At 44.4% G+C, this 17,321-nt stretch overlaps 1 protein-coding gene across 9 annotated transcripts in view; it reads left to right on the top strand.

Annotated features, from left to right (window-relative positions):
- Positions 1-17,321, top strand: part of DAB2IP (DAB2 interacting protein) — a 597,823-nt gene that overhangs the window by 447,516 nt on the left and 132,986 nt on the right. For all 9 annotated transcript variants that reach the window (XM_089685241.1, XM_089685244.1, XM_089685243.1 and 6 more), the window contains one exon: positions 13,154-13,307. In XM_089685241.1, the coding sequence (XP_089541367.1) occupies positions 13,154-13,307 (154 nt within the window). The remainder of the gene's footprint in view (positions 1-13,153; positions 13,308-17,321) is intronic.

Here is a 17,321-nt window from a genome sequence, read left to right as displayed (position 1 = left end):
ATCACTGATATACTCCATGGCTGTCAGTGCTGCAGTGAATCTCATTGTGACTTTGCATTAGGAAGCTGCATTCAGATCTTTGTAGCATTTCAATGAAAGATCTCAGATCTGGACTTTAACAAATACCTAAAAGTGCTTGTTATTTCTTCCTCTGTTTCACAAACTTTACTTTTCCCTTGGGAAAAGGGAGATGATTTGCACTTGGATGCAAAGTTTTCCAGCATGCTGAACCATACGTTATCTTCGCGCTCATGCTGTCATTTCTGCCTGGTATTGGAATTGTTTAGTGTTTAGGTAATTCAGAGATTTCTTCAAGCATAAAAAGCTCAGGTGACTGCGGAACAGGTCACACTGTATCTCAGGGTTGGTCAATATCAGACTTGCACCCGCAAGCCAGAAAGCTGTGAATCATCTGCTGCAGTAAATAAATGCAAGTGCTGGATCTATGGCCACCAATCCATTTAGGAGTAACCAGATTTACAGTGCAAATTTGCAATAAAAAAATGTGATTTGCTGGTGTTGAACATCTAAATAAGAATTAATGACAACTGTTGTGCTCTTGAATCCTCCCACTGCATCTCAGTGATGTACTTATGGCTGTAATGAATGACTGAATACTTCCACCTATAAATACTTCCCTAGATATGTATCAACACAGACCTACCATATTGTACGACCTGGAAATCTTCAAAGAAATTTCTTCTGTGCCTGTAGGGGGTGCTCTTCTCCATAAATTTCCTGCCTGATGTTTTCCATCCATAGGTCTATTGAGTCTGAACAATTCAGAATCATCATGGTAAAGTGAAATGGATCTAATGCTGCATGCCAGGCACTGGTGCAATAAAACCGTGTACATAATTCATTACCCATTTTATTCCTATACAATCATGTAGGCTTTAAATGCTCTGGCTGGCTGAGCTAAAGAAAAATTATTTGTTCCTTTTTTTATAAGCCTTCAGTGTATTTTAAAGGGTAACTCCACTTTCATGGGAAAAAAAATTAACTGAATGTTATTAAAAATTACCTTTCCTTTTCAATCTGCAGCACAGTAGTTCTCTGTAAAATGCAAGTGTGCACAGATTGCCCCCAGGTATGTTATTTCCCGCTTGTGTGATTGGCTTACTGATTTTCCCAGAAGTCTGCACTAAGGTAAAAATTTAATTTTGAGCATCCCCTGCAACAAAAATTGCATTTTTGGTGAGATACTCTCAAAGAAAATACACGTCTAAAGGGATGCAGATCCTACAATTTTCCTCATTAGAGCCCTGCAGGTGCAGAAGCTAATTGATAAGTATAAAACTCCCATACAGATTCACTCTGCACATGGACAAAAACAACTACAGCCCCTGGCAAAAAAGTATGGAATCACCACTCTTGGAAAATGTTCATTCAATTGTTAAATTGTGTATATAAAAAAAAAAACAATCACAGACATGCCTCAAAACTATTTTAATTTAACATTCCAACCTTCTGGCTTTAAGAAGCACTTAAAAAAAAAAAAAGAAGAAAGAAAGCTGTAGTCAATTGCAACTGCTATTGCAGATCAAGCAGAGGAAAAAAATATGGAATCACTCGATTCTGTGGAAAATATTATGGAATCACCATGTACTTTGCAGTTCTCAAACAAACATCTGCATCAGATTACATCTGCGAATTAGTCTAAAGTTAAAAGCTGTTGCACCAAACTGATTGATATGAATCATGGCTCCAAAACGAGAGATGACAGTTGAAACAAAGGAGAGGATTATAAAACTTCTTCAAGAAGGTAAATCAACACGGAAAGTTGCAAAAGATGTTGGTTGTTCCCAGTCAGCTGTGCCTAAAGTCTGGACCAAGTACAAATCAAATGGATAGGTTGTAAAAGGGAAGCGTACTGGTAGACCAGGGAAGACATCAAAGTGTTAAGATAGAGAAATAAAAGCAATATGCCTTGAAAACAGAAAATGCACAACAAAACAAATGAGGAACAAACGGGCAGAAACTGGAGTCCATGTCTGTGACCGAACTGTAAGAAATCGCCTAAAGGAAATGGGATTTACATACAAAAAAGCCAAACGAAAACCATCATTAACACCTAAACAGAGAAAAAATCAAGGTTACAGTGGGCTAAAGAAAGGCAATCATGGACTGTGGATGAAAGTGATATTCAGTGATGAATCACGATTCTGCATCAAGCAGGGTGATAATGCTGGAACTTTTGTTTGGTGCCGTTGCAATGAAATGTATAAAGACGACTGCCTGAAGAAAACGTGCAAATTTCCACAATCATTGATGATATAGAGTTGCATTGTCGGGTAAAGGTACGGGGAAGATGGCAGCCATTAATCTTCAATAAATGCACATGTTTATATGGAGATGTTGGACACTTTTCTTATTCCATCAATTGAAAGGATGCTTGGTGATGATGACATCATTTTTCAGGGTGATAATGCATCTTGCCATAGGGCAAAAGCTGTTAAAACTTTCCTTCAAGAAAGACATTTAGGGGTTTATTTACTAAAGCTGGAGAGTCCAAAATCAGACTCCCTTCTGCATAGAAACCAATCAGCTTCTAACCTCAGCTTGTTCAATGAAGCTTTGGCAATGAAACCTGGAAGCTGATTGGTTTCTATGCAGAAGTGAGTCTGATTTTGCACTCTCTAGCTTTAGTAAATAAACCCCTTAATGTCAATAGCATGGCCTGTAAATAGTGCGGACCTCAATCCAATTGAAAAATCTATGGTGGAAATGAAAGAAAATGGCCCATGACAAGGCTCCAACCTGCAAAGCTGATCTGGCAACTTCAGTAAGAAAAAGTTGGAGCCAGATTGATGAAGAATACTGTTTTTCGATAGTTTAATTCATGCCTCAGAGAATTCAAGCTATTATAAAAGCCAGAGGTGGTGCAACAAAGTACTAGTGGTGTACTGGAGTGTTTTTTTTTTTTTTTTCATGATTCTATAATTTCCTCACAGTTGAGTGATTCCATATTTTGTTCCTCTGCTTGATCTGAAAAAACAGTTGCAATTGACTACAGCTTTCTTTCTTCTCTTATTTTTTAAGTGTTTCTTAAAGCCAGAAGGTTGGAATGTTAAATGAAAACAGTTTTGAGGCATGTCTGTGATTGTTTTTTTTTTTTCTACACAATTAAACAATTAAATGAACATTTTTCAAGAGTGGTGATTCCATACTTTTTTGCCAGGGGTTATATTTCTTCAGAATAACAAGGAATCTGCCACAAAGTTTGTTAATATCCCTGCAATGTACACAGGTCACCCAGAGGGGAATGGTTTTTTTTTCTCAACAAAAGTGGAGTTACTCTTTAATTATATATACAGTATCTCCCAGAAGTGAGTACACCCCTCACAGTTTTGTAAATATTTTATTATATCTTTTCATGTGACAACACTGAAGAAATAACACTTTACTACAATGTAAAGTAGTGAGTGTACAGCTTGTATAACAGTGTAAATTTGGTGTCCCCTCAAAATAACTCAACACACAGCCATTAATGTATAAACTGCTGGCAACAAAAGTGAGTACACCCCTAAGTGAAAATGTCCACATTGGGCCCAAAGTGTCAATATCTTGTGTGGCCACCATTATTTTCCAGCACTGCCTTAACCCTCTTGGGCATGGAGTTCACCAGAGCTTCACGGGTTGCCACTGGAGTCCTCTTCCACTGCTCCATGACAACATCACAGAGCTGGTGGATGTTAGACACCTTGCGCTCCTCCACCTTCCGTTTGAGGGTGCCCCACAGATGCTCAATAGGGTGTAGGTCTAAAGACATGCTTGACCAGTCCATCACCTTTACCCTCAGCTTCTTTAGCAAGGCTGTGGTCGTCTTGGAGGTGTGTTTGGGGTCGTTATCATGTTGGAATACTGCCCTGCGGCCCAGTCTCCGAAGCGAGGGGATCATGCTCTGCGTCACTATGTCACTGTACATATTGGCATTCATGGTTCCCTTGATGAACTGTAGCTCCCCAGTGCTGGGAGCACTCATGCAGCCCCAGACCATGAAACTCCTACCACCATGCTTGACTGTAGGCAAGACACACTTGTCTTTGTACTCCTCACCTGGTTGCCGCCACACACTTGACACCATCTGAACCAAATAAGTTTATCCTGATCTCATCAGACCACAGGACATGGTTCCAGTAATCCATGTTCTTAGTCGGCTTGTCTTCAGCAAACTGTTTGCGGATCTTCTTGTGCATCATCTTTAGAAGAGGCTTCCTTCTGGGACCACAGCCATGCAGACCAATTTGATGCAGTGTGTGGCTTATGGTCTGAGCACTGACAGGCTGACCCCCCCCCCCCTTCAACCTCTGCAGCAATGCTGGCAGCACTCATACGTCTATTTCCCAAAGACAACCTCTGGATATGATGCTGATCACGTGCACTCAACTTCTTTGGTCAACCTTGGCGAGGCCTGTTCTGAGTGGAACCTGACCTATTAATCCACTGTATGGTCTTGGCCACCGTGCTGCAGCTCAGTTTCAGGGTCTTGGCAATCTTCTTATAGCCTTGGCCATCTTTATGTAGAGCAACAATTCTTTTTTTCAGATCTTCAGAGAGTTCTTTGCCATGAGGTGCCATGTTGAACTTCCAGTGACCAGTATGAGAGAGTGAGAGCTAGGTGACCTATTACACAGTGATTGTATTTCTGTTGTAGCTTAGCAGGGATGCTGGCTGACATAAGGGAAACACAAGAGAGAGCTTCTAGATTTGTCTAGAAATATAGTTAGGTGAATACAAGTAACATTGATTGTGACAAACACTAGTTACACTGAAGGAACTAAGCACAAATGATGCACACCAGCATAAATCTCAATAAGAGTGACTGGTACAAGTTGCATTGAAAGTAAACCAGCCCAGATCACACACAAGGTGACCAGCACAAGTCATACAGAATACTGACTTTGCAGCAGGAGTTCAGAATAGGGCTGTCTAAAAAGACAGCATGACTTCCCTTTGCATAGTTGTGATTAGGCATTGTGTGCGCTGATGTAACGGTAAACAATATTCTGTGCTCCTAGATGCTGCTATACCTGGGAGAAGAATGGACAGTGCGTTATTTTACATTTTCAAGCTAGATTCACTTACTCTGTGGCTGGGTCACCACTCATGAAAACAAAGTATATGTTGACAAGAACCTCCGGAGGAGAGAGATCAGCTGAGTGAAATCCACCATAATCCTTCCAGTGGTCTCTTCCTTCTGATTTTTATGCAAATGTGGTGTCTGGCTGAGCATTTGCTATTCATCCCACTGATCCCCAGGCGTTAAAAGGCCATTTATAAATTCTTTAAACATTTAGTCCTATCAGTAGCAGGCCTGCTCTCCACACACCATTCACCAAGCCTCTGCAAAATGGGATTAACATCCCCAATGTGCACAAATGGCGGCCATATCGCTGCAATACGTGACTGCAATATGTGACTACTGCCTTATATTTACTCCCTATTTCTTCTCTGTAACTTTTTTATTCAATATGAATTTTCTTCTGTTTGTATACCAGTTTGTGGTGTGGTTCATTTGAGAGATTTGACATGTTAGCTGCACTGGCTTTGTGTTGGAGGAAATTAACACTGATAAGACTGTCATAAAAATCTACCATTCCATTCAGGAATCCAGAATTTTTCATCTTTACTAATGATGAACATACAGTAACAACAATAAAACTACAACATAAAAAACCTTTCCAAGCAGCTGTAGTAGCCAGTCCTCAGCTGCTATACTGTTACTGGTAAAACATTCACTTTCTGCTCTCCCAGTCACTTCAGACGTTTTGCTCAACCAGCTTTCACATACTCCATGTCTCTTACTCACCCCAGATCGTTTGCTCATCCAGCAATCTCACCCACTCCTGCTTTCCCAATCACCCCAGATCTGTGCCTTGGCTGCTCTCCCACTCACCTAGAACGTTTCCTCACCCCTGCTTTCCCATGTAGCCCTGCCCTCTCACCTGGTCATCTTAATCACTCACTCAATTGCCCCTGCTCTCTTAGCCTAGGTTCAGACTGATGCGGTGCGATTTACATGCAGTTTGGAGTGCGAGTGCGGTGTGAATTTGTGGTGTGATTTGTGCTTTTAAGATGTGATTCTGACATGCTTGTCACTGTACTAAACACACACTGGACCAGGGGCGGACTGACCGTTTGGAAACTCAGGCACTGCCCGAGGGCCCGGGGTCAGTAGGGGGCCCCATGAGATGCCCCTGGTACCTTTTTTTGAGTTTGGGCAAGGACACAGGGGCCCCATGATCCCCTATTGCCCGGGGGCCCCATGAGTTGTCAGTCTGCCCCTGCACTGGACCCTTCTTTCTTTTTAACTGCATCAGAATCGCATCACATAGATGTGAACAGCCTTCATAGAAAACAATGTTATTTCACTTGACATGCTGGAATGCATCAGTGTGAACCAAGGTTCGCTAACCACAGCTCTGTCACTCATCTTACCCATCACCCCCCCCCCCCCGACTCACTCACCCCTGCTCTCCCACTCATCTTACCCATCCCTTCGACTCACTCACCCTTGCTCTCTTACTCGACTTACCCATCCCCCCTTCTCCCGACTCACTCACCCCTGCCCTCCCACTCATCTTACCCATCCCTCGACTCACTCACCCTTGCTCTCCCGCTCGACTTACCCATCCCCCCTCCTCCCGACTCACTCACCCCTGCTCTCCCACTCGACTTACCCATCCCCCCTCCTCCCGACTCACTCACCCCTGCTCTCCCACTCATCTTACCCATCCCTCTCCCCTCCTCCCGACTCACCCCTGCTCTTCCATTAGTCCTAGCTCTCATTTACCCCTGCCCTTACACACTTCAGCTCTCACTTACCCCTGCCTTCACTTACCTCAGCTTTCTCACTCACCCTAGCTCTCTTACCTACCCCTTCCCTCACTCACTTCTGCCTTTATTTACCCTGGCTCTTTGTCACCCCAGCTCTCACCTCTGCTCTCTGTCACCCCAGCCCTCACACACCCTGGTTCTCTCTGATCTAAGCTTTTAGATTGGCCATACCTTATACAATTTTCTGTACAATTTCCTTTAGATTTACCTCCAACCATATAGTGCAAGGGCCTTCCTAATTTGATACAAATTAAAGTGTTGTTTAGATTTGATCTCATATTATATGCTCTTTGGTAAATCTAAAGGAAAATTGTATAATGTATGGCCAGCCTTACTCACCCCTGCCTTTAGTTACCCTGGCTCTCTCATTCACCCCTGCTCTCACTCAAACCTGCTCTTACTTACCCCTGTCCTCACGCACTCTCACCCCAGCTCCCTGCATTCTTTCATTTTACAGACCAGTTTGAAAAGTACATTTAGCAATTTCCAGCCACTACTTCTACATACAAGAAGGTGTTTTTATTCCAGTGGAGTTGGGTTTTTGCAGTGAGAATCTTCTTTTCTCAGGTGGAAACGTTTTGAGCCTAATTTGTATCCAATTTAAATTCAGCATGTGCACACCTGCCTGTTTTGTGTGAAAGCTTTTTATAAGGATTCCTGAAAGGCCTCTTGTCGTTTCTGTAGTGAACATATGTTGGAGGTGTTTGTCAGGGTGACCTGCCGTGTGCACTACCAGAAATGATGTCGCTTATCGGCAGAGTGTCAGCTGTGCTGTACAGGAGCACGACGTCCTCTGCTTGAATGCTGAACAAGTTTAAGCTGCTGACAGCGGCCGTCTCTGCATGACAAATGGCGCCGTTCAGAGCTTCAACGCCAGTGGCTGCTAATTACCTTCACCCAATCCAACAAGAAAAATCGTACTAAGAAAACAAGTCTTTCCTAATTTAAGTTAACTGAAAATAATTTTCTGGCTATTCCTTTCAAGATCTGTATTGTCAATGAAGAGGAAATTTTTATTATTTAGTTCCACGCCTCAACAGTTAGGAACCTGTAGAAGAATTCCAAATGAAAAATATTTAGGACTTGTGAATGCTCATTTCTCCTCCTCAGAATGCCATAGCTGGTTTGAATCTGGAACAAAGCACTTTGTTTCCATGCACCAGTTGGATCTTTCCATCCTGTGGTTTATGAGCCTGTTCTGATGATAGATACAGCAGTTGCGGGCTAGCACTGATACAGAATGATTCTTGGTGGGATTTAGAAGGCCGGGTCCTTTTGCATATTCACTTCTTCCAGCTTCAGAAAATCATTTTTGGGCTGACTTTACAGACCTAAGCCGTCTAAAAGAGTGTAGAGACCTCTAGATTGTGGACCTGTCAATGTACATCTGCCTGGTGACAGCACAGCCAGTAACAATGAAGCAGGCTGGTGGTACTGGGTTAATATACTGGGCCGCTGTGTGACAGGACAGTGACAGGGTGGAGAAGGTGTGATCAGAGTTCAAATCTGTCTACAGCTGACATACTGTACAGTGCCTGAAAGGGACATGGCAAGGACAGGGAAATGTGCTATCCATGCTGGCTTTGTCCTCTTGGTGTATTACAATTTAATTTTTCCGCCAGGGCAGAACTGTCTCCTCATCTGTGTGGAAATAAGTATTCATTAGTCCAGTGATGATCACGCAGCTTTTGTTCCTTGCATCTTTTCTGTCTCCTGGAGATCACAGTAGACATTTAGGTCACACCTATCACAGCCTCCTATGTAAACCACACACTCCAGCATCGGGGCACCAAATCCAATGCATCACCAGCCTGAGATGTGAACATGGGGGAACGAAGACTGTCAGTTGCAGTGAGGGTGGGGGAATGGAAAAATAAGTGAAAATAGTTAAGACAATTACACATAGAGGTACAGGCGGAAAATGTTATTCGATGATTTTTACATAGACTTTCTTCAGTTTTAAGCAGGATGTTATATGTATAATAGGCCGATCACAGCATCTCACCAGAAATAGTGAGTCACTTACAGATCTTTAACCTCAACATAATCTTTAAATATAACCCAAACCTGGACCAAATCCCTTTATAATATCTCTGGCTAAATCCAGTATTATTGTGGTGCAGACTACTACACTCACTGACCACTTTATTAGGTACACCTTACTAGTTCCCGGTTACATCCCCTTTTGCCTTCAGAACTGATCTAATTCTTCGTGGCATAGGTTCAACAAGTTGTTGGAAACATTCCTCAGAGATATTAACATGATAGCATCACGCAGTTGCTGCAGATTTGTCGGCTGCACGTCCATGATGCAAATCTTCCATTCCACCACATCCCAAAAGTGCTGTCTTGGATTGGGATCTGGTGACTGTGGAGGCCATTGGAGTACAGTGAGCTCATTGTCATGTTCAAGAAACCAGTTTGAGATGATTTGAGCTTTGTGACATGGTGCATTATCCTGCTGGAAGTACCCATCAGAGGATGGGTACACTGTAGTTATGAAGGGATGGACTTGGTCAGCAACAATGCTCAGGTAGGCCGTGGCATTTAAAGGCTGCTCAATTTGTACTAAGGGGTCCAAATTGTGCCAAGAAAATATCCCCCACACCATTACACCACCAGCCTGAACCGCTGATACAAGGCAGGATGGATCCATGCTTTCATGTTGTTTATGCCAAATTCTGACCCTACCATCTGAATGTTGCAGCTGAAATCGAGAGCCCTCAGACCAGGCAATGTTTTCCCAGTCTTTTATTGTCCAAATTTTGGGAGCCTGTGCAAATTTTAGCCTCCGTTTCATGTTCTTACCTGACAGGAGTGGCACCCGTTGTGGACCTCTGCTGCTGTAGCCCATCTGCTTCAAGCTTCGACATGTTGTATGTTCAGTTGTATATTCTGCAAACCTTGGTTGTAACGAGTGATGGTTTGAGTTACTGTAGTCTTTCTGTCATTTTTGAACCAGTCTGCCTATTCTCCTCTGACTTTAATAAGGCATTTTCGTCCACACAACTGCCGCTCACTGGATATTTTCTCTTTCTTGGATGATTCTCTGTAAACCCTAGAGATGGTTGTGCGTGAAAATCAGCATTTTTGGAAATAGTCAGACCAGTCTGTCTGGCACCAACAACCATACCACAATCAAAGTCTCTTAAATTCCCTTTCTTCCTCATACTGATTCTCAGTTTGAACTTCAGCAAGTCATTTTCACCACGTCTAGATGCCTAAATGCATTGAGTCTCTGCCATGTGATTGGCTGATTTGTGTTACCAAGTGATTGAACAGGTTTACCTAATAAAGAGGCCAGTGAGTGTACATGGCTGTAGACCTAGTATTATCCAGCAGATACAATATACTGCCTACTCTAGGCCTGCTCCCTTCCTTGTGCAGCCCTGTGGAATCTACTTAAATATGCATTAAGGAGACCACAGGAACAGATTACCGCGTCTTACTGTGTGTTATCATGTGTGGTATTACACTAGGAAGGTAATATATTTATTGTAGATGTTCACACAACAGAAATGAGCTGATCATGTGATTTGTATCACATGCCTCTTCTTATGACACTATATAGCAGAGCTCCTCACTGGCCGATTTGGATGATGTGTGTGACATCTCTCTTCTCATTTCATTGTATAGCGGAGCCCCTCACACTGTCTATAGTGTGAAATGGCAATTAATTAGGTAATCCTATGTGTGTACAGTGAAGCTTTTCATAGTGCCTATGGTGTAAAATAGCTACAGCTCATGTGATCTCTTTGTGACCTCTCATTTCATAGGGAAGAATAGCTCCCCGCAGTGCAAATACAGGTAAATGCTGGCCATGTACTCTGTGTGTTACATCTCTCCTCATAATGCTTCTTGCACATGGATGCCTAAAAACGCCAGATTTTTAGGCATTCAGGATTTTTTTTTTTTTTTAAGGATCCTTTTACTTGGGGTGGATTCCATTCTGATCAGCAGGGAATCAGCTCGCCGTTTCCTTGCTGATCAGAGCAGAGCAGGCGTATGACACATCCATGTGTGCTCAGTTTCTGCAGAGCAGACAGGGACATAGCCTGCTCTGCTCTATGGGAGGTCGGAAGTAAATGGACTATGCTGTCTGTTTAGACCTGACTACCCTCCAATCCGATCCGCCTAAACAGAAGAGGACAGATCCTGTTTCTTTTTTTTTTCTTTTTAGTAAACTGGATAGGACCCAAAGGTAGGCGGGTGTAAATGGACACAAGTCCATAGGACTGCATAGACTTTTCTGATCAGGCCCACCCAAAAAACTTACAGGCAGACACAATTGGATTGCCTGTGTGAAAGGAGCCTTACTGATCTAAATGCAGCACATTGTTTATAATAAGCTAGTATACACAGGTTCTTAAACTTGCGCTGTATACAGATCAGTAAAAAAAATACACAAATTTGTTTAACTGGTTAGTATTTTTATGTGCAAATATGCTCATATACACTCTACACTGCTAAAAAAGCAAAGTGTACACAATACGCCCCTGTGCTGTTCACTCCTCATTTTGTTTTCTGTTCCAGGAATATCTAATGTTCATACATCAATACCATGTGCAAGTACCCTAACATGGTATAGCAGAACTCCTCACAGTGCCTGTAGTGTGATGTGATCTGTATGTGTCAATTCTTTCCACTTTATTCAGTACAGTAGAGCTCCTCACAGTCCTCACTCATGTTATGTGTGTATTAACTCCCTCTCGCCTTATTACATGGTGCTTGTATGGTGAATACTGTACCATGCAAGTGTGTCACATCAATAAATGTATGAGATTCAGCCAAGTGTATCAGTGTTATTTATTACTAGTGAATGTTTGCTCTGGTTTACTTTAACATTCATATTTTGCCTAGTAACAAGTGTTTAACCTCCAGCTGCTGGCAGTGTGGAAATCATTTTCACAATACAGTTTCATCTCATGTGTTTCTTTCGTATATCTGCTGTAGTCACCGCCTATTACCAAAAGTGCTCCGCGGGGATCCGGCTGCCATTTGTAAAGGTTAATGCCAGGTTGCAGCGTTCGTTGGCTGAAATATATTGCTCTATTGGGCATTGTGCGTATTTTCCTCTGAAAACGTTGTGCGCTGGGAGAAGATTGGTTCCAGGCTGTAAATATTTCCGTTAAGTGTTTGTCCGCCATGTACAGCAGTGGAAAGTGAGGCAGAAAATAGATATTTGCCGCATGGCGAAAGGTCAGCGTCATTTGACTTGTTTTCCCAAAACATTCACCATGATGAAGTTGTTGATGTTCTTCGACAGAGAACAAAGTGTTGGATTTCTGTCAGCAACAAATTGGGTTATTTTCCAGTCGTTGATCTTTGTTTTTACGTGTTCAGGTTATCTGTAGGCCAAGCAGAGGACATGCTGTCCTTAGGTGTGGTCAGTAACCGATCTATAGCAAGACGAATAATGAATCCTAAATGGTGCCCACAATGGGGAGCGATGTCCTCCAACAGTGGGCTGCTCTGAGGAAATATCATGACAATTGATCAACAATAATTTCCCAGCAGGGGAAGAGGCGGCGGACGGCATATTCATGAAATTACATTCACCTTCTGCTGTAGTACCTGAGAATGAAAAGGTTGGAAAATCATCAACTGGTTTGCCATTCTTCTGGTTGCTGATTGAAACCCGACAGCTGTATTCTCGGCACCTGGGAATCCCTCCTCCCTCTATTTTCTATTTCTAGAAATGTTCATGTAGCACCATACACTGGGCAATATGAGGTAAAGCTTCCATTGGCTCCATTGCGTGATGTGAAGCACTGTGGGCAGCCTCCCCTTTCCATTCATATGAACAGGAGCAACCACCAAAGCTGAACACATTTGGTTATGTTACGGTGATTATGCCTAAGCAGGGTCAGTTTGCACCTCCATGTTCAAATGCATTATGATATCCCTCACCATCTTTTATCTTGTTATTGTTCAATAATGTTTATTTTTCCTTGTAATGGGTTTTGTGATCCTCTGAGTAATTAGTATCAATTGTAGTGCACCATAGAAAACAAAAAAGAGAATCTGATTGGTGACTGCAGACAACACAGACAGTCCTACATACATGAGTCACAAAGTGACAGTAGTGATACTCTTAGGTTACAGCAATGAATAGAGTCACATGATCTTCATCAAAAGAAGGCAGCTAATTGTTCCTGAAGAGCTACTTGTATATTTCTATTGTTGGCATAATGAGAATATTTCCACCAAGTGGGCGGAGTCAATGGCATTACAGTTGTCTGTGGTATACAGTGCTGTGGGGAAAGGAGAGATGGATTTAAAGGAGTCTCATCTTTCTCTTGTCTCTCAACAGGTCACATCTAATGCCGAGATTGAAGGAATCGCGCTCACACGAATCTTTGCTTAGTCCCAGCAGCGCGGTCGAAGCTCTTGATCTCAGCATGGAGGAAGAGGTGGTCATCAAGCCAGTCCATAGCAGCATTCTGGGCCAGGACTATTGCTTTGAGGTGGGTGGCTTCCCTGAACTGACTCCCCATTCCTGGAGTAGGAAGATAAAATTTCCAATCTCCCACTTTCAGAAATTCTTAATTAAATAGGACCATTTAAGGTTGTACATAAGACTAGGTTCACATCTATGCAGATTACATTTGATGCATTTTGCGGGTTTTTTTCACACCCGTTTTTTTTAATCCTTTTTTTTTTTTATTTTGCATGTTGGGTTTTGTGTGACTTTAGTTGGTTGTCAAGGAGCGGGCTGCTGCTGCATTCTTAACAACCAATGAATCATCAGCTGTCAGCAGGTTTTCTCACTGACAGCTGAATATAAACAAACCTATTGCCCGCAATTTTTAAAAAATCAAGTGAAAAACAGCATGGGGTCCATGCCAAAGTTAAAAAAAAAAGTTGTGGGCCCCCTCCCCCAAAATCCATACCAGACCCTTCTCTGAACATGCATTCCATCTGGTCAGGAAAAGGAGGAGAAATGAGCAAGCCCCGTTCCCAAACCATACCAGCCACATGCCCTCAACATAGGGGGGGCGCTTTGGGGCAGTGGGGCTCCCCCCTCCCCCAAAGCACCTTATCCCATGTTGATGAGGACAAAGGCCTCTTCCACACAACCCTGGTCTGTGGTTGCGGGGGGGTGACTTATTTGAATCTGGAAGCCCGGTTTACCAAGGGGGCCCCCAGATCCCATGTAAATTAGTTTAGGGTATATAGTACCCCTATTCATTCACCAAAAAAGTTAAAAAGTTCTTTATAAAAAAAACTGTCCACTGAAGTAGATCTAATGTCAATCACGATGAATGCCGCTGACCCGAAGGGAAAAAAAAGAGCTCTGTCTCTACGATGGCTCCCACCATCTGACAGCTCTTAAATAAGCCAAGGGGCCCAGCCCAGCATGCCCCAGTTGATGATGACACAAGGGGACGGGGTCACCCAGTGACAACATTGGGTGGTCTTGCCCCCTATTTATAAGTTGTCAGATGGCGGGAGCCTTTGTTGGAATCGGATCTCTTTTTTTCTTTTTTCTCTTTGAGTCGGTGGCAGCTCTCAATTTTTTTTTTGTTTTCTTGGACTTACCAAAAACTGTCACTTTTTATGGTGAATCGCATGAGGGGGGATCTGGGGCCCCCCTGTTAAAGAGGGCCTCCAAATTTTGATAAGTCACCCCCCCCCCGCAGACCACCACAGCCCAGGGTTGTGGGGAAGAGGCCCTTGCCCTCATCAACAAAGCCCCCCTCCCAATGTTAAGGGCATGTGGCCTGGTGTGGTTCAAAGGTGTCCTGGTGAACTTCATGCTCGGATATGGGTCTGGTAAGGATTTTGGGGGGGTCCACAGCCTTTTTTTTTTTTTTTCTTGGCGTGCGGTTTCTACTTTAAATCCATACCAAACCTGGGGACCTGATATGAATTGGGGGGCGGGCAGACCCAATGCTGTTTTTTTTCCTGATTTGTTTTAATTGCTGGCAATAGGTTTGTTTATATTCAGCTGTCAGCAGGGAACCCGCTGACAGCTGATGACTCATTGGTTGTGAAGTACGCTGTGACCGCCTACTCTGTACCAAACCAGCTTAAAGTCACACAACATGCAAAATGCATCAAAAGCGCATCAAAAACACTTGTATTTTTGGTGCGGTTCCATTGAAGTCTATTACACTCAACATACAATCTGCTGCGGGAAAAAAGTCCCTGACCCTTTCCAAAATCCTTACCAGCACAAAACACACAGATGTGAGCTACACCCATAGGAAATCTTGTTAAATGAAGTGTAGTGCATTTCTGCAAATCAGGAAACGCACTGAAATCCACATAAGTGTGAACCTAGGGTCAAAGTGTATCCCTATCCAAAACTGCTTTTTATTTGGCTTTGGTTGTAGTATAGAAGGATTAGAACCTCTGTCAGGTTTTTAGTGATGCCTTCAGGTTTTTATTATTAAGCCTTCCAATTTGTTCTGTTGACCACTGTCACTTGGATGGAAAGAAATGGGACTCTCAAAACTGTTATCATTATCACTGAAATTGGAGTTGAGGGGATGTCTTCCTATAGTATTCTTGCATCTAATTGGACGCAGGGTATGAATGCGCCCTTAGGTCTCTCGTCTCTTTGAAAAGATTTCCTGTTGTGCTGGGGACAAGAAGTGAACAGAAATCTCCTCAACAGGACACAGGCAGCAAGAACATGGGCTCTAATTATTTTCTACTCTATCCAAAATAAAAAAAGGAGTTTTTGCTTCAGATATACAGGAGTTGGACAAAAATATGGAAACACTACATGATTTGCAGGTGTGAAAGTGACATGTGCCATGTTGAAAGCAGAGGTGATGTAACATTCTTTTGCTTCCACTATGTGACGAGACACTTAGCTAACAGGTGGGAAGCCTCATTTTCATCATTCACTGTGTGCACTGCTAGTAGTCTTGTCAGAGATTATGGAGTTTCAAAGAGGGCAAATTGTTGGTGGCTGCTTAGCTGGTGCCTCTGTGACTGAAGTTGCCAATTTATTTGCTGTGTTGCAAGGTACAGTATCATTGATTATGACAGCATTGTCACGGTCTGCCCCCTAGCCTGCTCTTCCTTCCTCCCCCTCCCCTCAGTTCACAAGTGGCAGCGGCTCCCACTCGCTCCCCTTTGATCCTCCCCCCTCCCTTCCCCTTGCAGATTCCTGATGTCCTGCACAAGCCTACATCAAAGGCTGTGCAGGATGGAAGGAAACGCCCGCTGTGGTGCTGTTAGCACCTCTCCTCAGTGAAGCCCCAGAGGAGTCGGGCACCCCGCTGGGCCTGCGCGGCGCAGGTCGCTGGGGTGTCTCTGCGCGCCCCCCCCTCCTTGTCCCAGTGGGCGCAGCGCAGCCCCGAAGCTTCCCACGCTCGGCACCCCGCCAGAGACAAAGGCCGTGCTCCCTGAGCGTGGCCGGAGTGAGGGGGGTGTGCCTCGTTGCCCCGGCAACCCGACACAGGGCTGGCCATTGCCGGGGCAACCAGGAAGTGCCCTGCTCTGGCATAAGAAGACCGGAGCAGGACCCAGCCGTTGTTGGTCCCCTGCTCTTGAGAGAAGCGCTGTGTGGGGTCTGAGCTGAGGCCAGACCCCCACAGCCCAGACCCCGCTGAGTACTCTGCTGATCCCTGGGGGGCTAGAGGTGCCTGCTGTCCAGTGTGTGCTTAGGGTACTTCTGCCTGCTATCCGCTGTGTGCCAAAGAATACTCCTGCCTGCTGTTCGCTGTGTGCCCGAGGGTACTCCTGCCTGCTGTTCACCTTGTGCCCGAGGGTACTCTTGCCTGCTGTTCACTGTATGGCCGAGGGTACTCCTGCCTGCTGTCCGCTGTGTGCCCGAGGATACTCGTGCCTGCTATCCGCTGGCCGCTGTTTGGAGGTCTGAGCTGAGGCTAGACCCCACAGCCCAGACCCCGCTGAGTGTCTGCTGAACGCTGTTTGTCCCTGGAAAGCTGTTCCTGTCCGCTGTTTGTCCCTGGAAAGCTGTTCCTGTCCGCTGGCTGCTGTTTGGAGGTCTGAGCTGAGGCCAGACCCCACAGCCCAGACACCGCTGAGTGTCCGCTGATCGCTGTTTGTCCCTGGAAAGCGATCCCTGTCTGCTGACCGCTGTGTCCCTGAGAAGCTACCCCTGCCTGCTGACCGCTGTTTGTCCCTGGAAAGCTGTTCCTGTCTGCTGTCCACTGTGTCCCTGGAAAGCTGAGTGCTGCACGGGTCCCTGTCTTCTGACTGCTGTTTGCCTCTGGGAAGTTACCCCTGCGTAAACCTTGAGTGCTCATATTCTCCTGCCTGAGCTGCCCCCTTGAATCCATATATTGCCCTATCTGGACTGCCCCACTGAATGCACCCATACTTTCCCTGCCTGGACTGCCCCATTGAACCTATTATCTTTGCCGGAACTGCCCACTTGGATTAATACTTGCTCGGACTGCCTATTGCGTGTATGGATTATCGTAGCTACCTGGACTGCCCCCCCGAGTGCTCGGGCCATCGCTACCCGAATGGCCCTATTGTGGGCCGGATTATAACTG

The sequence above is a fragment of the Staurois parvus genome, unplaced genomic scaffold, assembly GCF_062004578.1.
Source record: "Staurois parvus isolate SC_StPar_1 unplaced genomic scaffold, SC_StPar_1.0 ptg000365l, whole genome shotgun sequence".
Lineage (NCBI taxonomy): Eukaryota > Metazoa > Chordata > Amphibia > Anura > Ranidae > Staurois > Staurois parvus.
This window is presented reverse-complemented; position numbering and strand designations above follow the sequence as displayed.